The sequence below is a fragment of the Nomascus leucogenys genome, chromosome 19, assembly GCF_006542625.1.
Source record: "Nomascus leucogenys isolate Asia chromosome 19, Asia_NLE_v1, whole genome shotgun sequence".
NCBI lineage: Eukaryota > Metazoa > Chordata > Mammalia > Primates > Hylobatidae > Nomascus > Nomascus leucogenys.
In genome coordinates this window covers 62,377,681-62,385,124 of record NC_044399.1, presented here as the reverse complement: position 1 = coordinate 62,385,124, position 7,444 = coordinate 62,377,681, and the positions used below count along the sequence as shown (strand labels likewise).

Sequence of the window (7,444 nt, the reverse complement as noted above, 5' to 3'; positions counted from 1 at the left end):
CTCAGAGAGTCCTGTGCTGTCCATTGTCCAATGTCTGAAATCAGTAGTTTCTTGTCTAGATTTTTAGATATAAGAGGCTAAGTCTAGTTTTTATTAGTCTATCATGGTTTGAGACAGAAATCTATTTATTTATTTATTTTTTAGACGGAGTCTCTCTGTAGCCCAGGCTGGAGTGCAGTGGTGCGATCTCAGCTCACTGCAATCTATCTGCCCCCCACCCCCGCCATCAGGTTCAAGCGATTCTCCTGCCTCAGCCTCCTGAGTAGTTGGGATTATAGGCGCCTGCCACATCGGCTGGCTAATTTTTGTATTTTTAATAGAGACGACATTTCGTCTTGTTGGCTAGGCTGGTCTCGAACTCCTGACTTCAAGTGAGAAATCTATTTTGAATCCCTATCCATTAAGATGCATAGTTTAGGCTCCTAATCTGAATTTGTTACAAGACAATATTACTCTCATAATTTTCACAAAAATTCAAAAGTTCAAATGGCCAATAAAAATGTGATCTTAATACATTCTAGAGACATAGAGATTAAAAAAAACTTTGTTGGAATATATTATCAATGGTGAATGTGGATAACAAATGAGAACAAGCATCTAATGTGTTCGGGGCCTCTGCAACTGATACTAAGTCAGATGTTGCCTTTTATCTGTATGTTTCACCAGAGATTATTTTATGTGACTATCTTACTTTTTATTTTTTAACAGGAGAGATTTACAAATAGTGTTTTGGCATCATGGAATGTGTAGATTGTACTTTAACGGCAACTTATGCCCACCCTAGACCAACACCAACCAACTTTCTACCAGCCATCAGTACCATGGCCTCAAGCTACAGGGACCGCTTTCCCCACTCCAATTTGACCCATAGCCTGAGCCTTCCTTGGAGACCGAGCACATAATACAAAGTTGCCTCCAATTCCCCAAACGTGGCCCCGTACTGCACCATATCACAGAGGGTGTCCGAGAATACCACGCTTCCCTTTGTTTCCAACAGAACCACTTTCTTCCCAAGATACACACCGGATGACTGGTACAGGTCCAATTTAACCAACTATCAAGAGTCCAACACTTCCCGACATAATTCGGAGAAACTAAGAGTGGATACATCTCGCCTGATTCAAGACAAATATCAACAAACAAGAAAAACCCAGGCAGACACAGCCCAAAATCTGGGAGAACGTGTCAATGACATAGGGTTTTGGAAATCTGAAATCATTCATGAGTTGGATGAAATGATTGGAGAGACAAATGCACTTACTGATGTGAAGAAAAGACTGGAGCGGGCTTTGATGGAGACTGAAGCCCCTCTTCAGGTAAGACCTTATGATAGAACGCACTGAATTTTTATGATTATAACCCACTGGTTGAGTTACTGTGGTTATTTATATATTGACTTATGTTTTACTTCATCTGTTGAAGCCATCTATCAATAAATCTGTGACTGGCTTCAGCAATGGCAAAACCACTGTCTATTTTTTTTAATGCATTATACATTTTAAGAACAACCACTTTAAGAGATAATTCTGAATGCAAAGCAAAGAAGGCCAATTAAAGAGACACCATTAGGACACACGATGTTTTAAGGTGAACATGCCATCTGTATTCCGCCATTCTCACATTGCTATAAAGAAATACCTGAGACTCAGTAATTTATAAAGAAAAGAGGTTTAATTGGCGCCTGGTTCTACAGGCTGTAGGGGAAGCATAGTGGCTTCTGCTTCTGGGGAGCCCTCAGGAAGCTTCCAATCATGGCAGAAGGCAAGGGAAGAGCAGGTATCTTAAATGAAGGGTCCAGGGGCAAGAAAGAAGGGGGGAAGGTACCACACACTTTTAAACAACCAGATCTCCAGAGAACTCATTCACTATCCTGAGAACAGCGCCAAGGGGATGGGTGCTAAACCATTCATGAAGGATCTACCCCCATGATCAAATCACCTCCCACCAGGCCCCACCCCCAACATTGGGGGTTACAATTTGACTTGAGATTTGTGCAGGGACACAGATCTAAACCATATGACCATCTTATCTCTTAAATAGGCTGCTTTATCACTGCTGTCACTAAATTAAAATAAACAATATTTGAGACCAAAAACTTTAGTTTTTTAGTCTGTATCATGAAACGCCTCCTGTGTATATGTTATGATTCCCTTTCAGGATGTAGTGACATCATCAAATGAGACCATCTTAGGACATGGAATTTGCTTGATTAAATAGAAAAATGGGGCTGAGATTAGGCCAGTTGCTATAGTAATGTATGGAGCATTTCAGTTGGTTACTAGCCTCTGACCAGGCTTCTGAATGGGCTCAGATCACCTCTTTTTTTTTTTTTTTTTTGAGACAGAGTCTGGCTGTGTCCCCCAGGCTGGAGTGCAGTGGCACCATCTTGGCTCACTGCAAGCTCTGCCTCCCGGTTTCATGCCATTCTCCTTGCTCAGCCTCCCGAGTAGCTGCGACTACAGGCGCCCGCCACCACGCCCTGCTAATTTTTTTTTTGGTATTTTTAGTAGAGACAGGGTTTCACTATGTTGGCCAGGATGGTCTCGAACTCCTGACCTCGTGATCCGCCCACCTCGGCCTCCCAAAGTGCTAGGATTACAGGCTTGAGCCACCGCGCCTGGCCTCAGATCACCTCTAACCCTCAGGCTATGCGATGGGCCCTCCAACCCCATTCCACCCTCCTCCATTGAAAGAAGACTTTCCATGTTTGAAGATGTGCAAATTATACAAATTATTTTAGAAGTATACATTTTGATGAGTGCAGCTAGCACCATTTTTCGAAAATTTATTGTCAACACAGTATTAGAGGGTCCTTTTTAAAATTAGTCACATGAACAGATAAGCCTCCAAAGAGAAAATACAGGCGATCAACAAATATAAGAAAAAATGTTAAAGCTTAATGATAAAATACAAATTAAATCAATGAAATAACTACCTTTGGCCTATCAAACTTGCAATAATGAAAACGCATAACATTTAGAGCTGGCATAAGAGCAGAAAATGGGCACTTTGATATATTACTGGTGGGGCTACGGATTGGTAGAAATTTCCTGGAAAGCAGTTTGGTAATATATATTAAAATAATCAGTTCCACTCTACCCGTTAATTCTTCTTCTGGTAAGTGATACTATTAAACAATTAGAGATTCACTCAAAGATTTTGTTCACTGATAGTATATCTGGATTATAATATACATACCATTATATTTTATGCTTTTAAAAATTTAATATTATTTGGGAGTCCTATGTTATGGAATAGTCTTTGAGAAAAGCATTTTAACTGCTACATAATGTTCTTTCATACATAATTTATTGTTAAAAATTTAAGCTCTTTTCCATTAGAGCCACTAACATACTTTATCTCAAAGAATATTTCATGATTTGGGTCTACTATTTAATGTCAATACTAAAAAGCATAATATAAACTTGTAAGAACATTATAACCTCTATCTTGTTGAAACGAACAAAGTAGTAATAGGAGTATGGCTAAATCATATTTTCTACTTTTCTATATTTTTTCTCTTTAGTGAGTAAAGGCATATTATTTTGATAATTGGGAAAACAATAAATGACACTTTAAAAATAATCACTGGGACTTTTGGCAACACAAATATTTTGGCATTTTTAAAGATAATCATTCATTTCTTCCTATTCTCTGTAGAAAATATTTAGAAATAATATCTTGAAGACTTGTGTCTCATGTTATTGAACTGTCTCACCTGAAGAAAGTAATGCCAACTAATGCCCTCAAATGCTAATTTGTGGGGATCAAGTAAATGCCATCTGCTTCATTTTGTCAACTTTCCAAGTTAGGAATATTTTCAAACTATTTTGAAGAGCTACCTCTTTACCTTTTAACTAGCAGCAGAGATTCATTTAGTTGTTACAGTCTGTTTCAGGCTAGATTTTCACAAAAGGGCTGGAAAAGTTGGTACTGGGAGTATCTATTGACTTATTTTTGAAACAAATTATTAGAGCTGCTAGTCATGGATTGTCAGTTTTTATTAGTGCTTTCCATTATCTGTGTATCTGTAGGTAGCCCAAGAATGTCTATTTGAGCGGGAAAAGAGAATGGGAATCGATCTAGTTCACAATGAAGTTGAAAAACATCATGACGGTAAATACGGGGGAAATGCATCAGTCACAGGCAGCTTAGTTGTAAAGGTGTGTTGAATATGTAGAAGCAAAAAAGGATGTTACATAAAATGACTTATAAGTAAAGCATTATCGTATCAGATGTTGATAGCATTTAGCAAAGACATGTTTTTCTCGGTTATAAGATATATTCAATGAGAATATGAAAATGCAAACAAGAGTAAATAAAAAATCACTTGAAGCTTTATTAGACAGAAATCACTATTAATTTTGGAGTATTTCAGTCTTTTTATTAATCATGCTTTTTTCCTACCATTCTGTTGCATCTTTTTATTAATCATTCTTAGATAGGCACCACCTAACTCACACAATGATGCTCAGATATGTCTCCAAGATTCAAATCATTGTATTTATCAATTTGAATAGTGTATACTCACCCCCTGGGGTAATTTTTACCATATCATTAGATACGTTTTTTGTTTTTTGTTTTTTTGAGATGGAGTCTTGCTCTTAGTGTTCAGGCTGGAGTACAATGGCACAATCTCGGCTCACTGCAACCTCCACCTCCTAGGTTCAAGAGATTCTCCTGCCTCAGCCTCCCAAGTAGCTGGGATTACAGGCACCTGCCACCATGCCTGGCTAATTTATGTATTTTTAGTAGAGATGGGATTTCGCCATGTTGGCCAGGCTGGTCTTTAACTCCCAACCTCATGATCTGCCTGCCTCAGCCTCCCAAAGTGCTGGGATTACAGACATGAGCCACTGCTCCCAGCCTAGATATTCTTTTAAGACATGATTTTTAATGGTTACGCAGTGTTCTACAATGTAAAGGTGCTATCTTTTTTTTTTTTTCAATCTATCCTCTCTTACATAGTTAGGTTGCTTCCCTATCCCACTCCTTTGTTTTCCTATTTTAATAGCACTGCAGTATACAAAAATATTATTATTGATAACTGTAGGTACTTCTGATTATTTCCTTAGAATATATTTTGGAAAGTGTAATTGATGTGCCAAAGGTTCTATGCATTTGAAAGCTTTTGATGTGTAGCCAAATTGCCATCCAGAAACTTACAGTTGCATCTGCACTACTCCGCTGATTCTCCCACTAATCTCTCTTCCACCTTCCACCAATTAAATCTGGTTTAGTTCTAATTTCTCTGATCTTCACTTCTTAGACTTGTTACCACAGATCTCTATCATTTCTTAGGATTTCAGGTATCATGTACCTGGAGCCCTTCCCAATCTCTTTTTTCAGCCCAGGCACTTTATAGAGCATTAGTTCTTCATTCCTAAGTACTTGCCAAACATTTTTTAGTTTGGTAACTTTTTTTTCTGGTTCACATTCATAAAGCCTGCTTAGCCTATTGCCTGTCCCTTTCTATTGATGGTACCAGTGTTCCTTCATCTCCATGGCTTGCTGCCCATTGTCTCCCAAACTCCTTTAATCCATTTCCAGCTCTTTAAAAAAAATACCTAGTTAATAAGAAATTCCAAAGCACCTTTCCTTCCCCAAGTTTCCCTTGGATCTAACCTATACATTCTCATGAGTTTCTTCCCTCTGCTACGAACTCTTCCTTGACTTCCTAATTTCTGCAGGAGAAAAATCCACTAAGGCCTCTCTTGTCTGACTCCCTCCTCATTTCTCAGCTTCATTTCCCTGCCTGATTTCACAGAATTTCTGCTGCGGTGAATCCATCTTCTCTGTCCCTGCACAAGCTTTGCAGGGTCCCACCTCTTTGCCTTTTTTTAATTGGTCCTTGGTGAGAATTGAGTCCTTGGTAGGAAGGTAAGTATGACAAGGTAGCAGCCGAGTCCTCAGAGTAATTTTATCCCCACACGGCATCAACACCCTGCTTTAACATTGCTTAGATTTTCTTAGTGACCCATGACATTAAAGATGACAAGCAGACTTTTTTTCTTTGCTGTTTCCTTTCCTTTACTCTCTGGTTCTCTGAGAGAACCCTGAGTTGAAATAATATACTCAGGAAAGCTTTGGCTACTACAGAAAGGTTTTGTAATCTACTGTAAAAGTCACTGTCCCTATTGCCAGACAGGAGTGGTTAGAAGGAGAACATTGTGAATGAAATAGTTTTGCAGTGATGGGTCTCCACTCTTCTGGTTCTTCTTTCCCAGCCTTTGATGAATCTCACAAGTCTTAAAATAATCTGTCATCTACTTTGTCATCCTAACTGGATAGGAATTTACCATCGTCTCTCCCGTGGCCTTTTGTTCTCACTAATCCTGAGATGTTCTGCATGAAATAAATTACAAGGCAGTTCTAACAGCTTAACTTCGTCAGCTTGCCCACAAACACACTATGATATTTCCAACAGAGTTTTTTGGTACTTAGCTACATTTAGTGTTTCCATTACTTGAGTAGTGGCTCTCAAACCTGGCTACACGTTAGAATCACCTGGCAAAGGTTTTAAAAATATCAATGGCTGGATCCCACACCCAGAGATGCTGATTCAAATCTGCAGTGGGGACTAGGCATTGATCTTTTTAAAATATCCCCCAGGTAATCTTAATGACTAGGCAGAGTTAAGAACGAGTGCCTCAGAAATTCAAAATATTGCTGAAAGAAATTAAAGATGATCTAAATAAATGGGCATATCGTGTCTATGGATGGGAACATCCATAAACATGGATGTTCATGTTAAGATGGCAGTATTTCTCAACTTGATTCATAGACTCAACACAATTCCTATCAAATTCCCAGCTGACTTCTTTGTAAAAATTGGTGAACTGATCCTAAAATTCATATAGAAATTCAAAGGATAGCGAATAGCCAAAATAATATTGAAAAAGAAGAAAGTTGGAGGACTCCCACCTCCTGATTTCAACGCTTACTATAAAGCTGCAATATGTAAGACAGTGTAGTACCTGCATAACAATAGACACAGTTTGAAAGTTGAGAAATAAATCGTCACATTTACCATCTATTGATCTTTGACAATGGTGCCAAGGCAATGCAATGGGAAGAGTGTCTTCAACAAATGGCATTTGGACAATTGGATATCCACATGCAAAAGAATGAAGTTGGATTCCAAATCACAACATACAAAATAGTTAAGTCAAAAGGGATCAAAGACCTATACATAAGAGCTAAAACTGTAAGACTTTTAGCAAAGAACATAGGCATGAATATTCATGACACTGGAATAGGCAACGGTTTTTTAGATGTGATATCAAAAGCACAAACAACACAAGGAAAAGCAGATAAATTGGACATCATCAAAATTAAAAATGTGGTATTTTGAAGAACACTAGCAACAAAGTGAAGAGTTGTATCTCGAATATATAAATAACTCTCACAATTAAAAAAAATCAACCCAATTAAAAATGGGCAA

General features: G+C 38.2%; 1 protein-coding gene across 1 annotated transcript in view; it reads left to right on the top strand.

Annotated features, from left to right (window-relative positions):
* Nucleotides 1-737: 737 nt before the first annotated feature.
* TEKT3 (tektin 3) overlaps nt 738-7,444 on the top strand; it is a 30,948-nt gene continuing 24,241 nt past the window's right edge. The window contains 2 exon segments of the mRNA XM_030799795.1: nt 738-1,316; nt 4,035-4,163. Of these exon segments, the coding sequence (XP_030655655.1) occupies nt 738-1,316; nt 4,035-4,163 (708 nt within the window).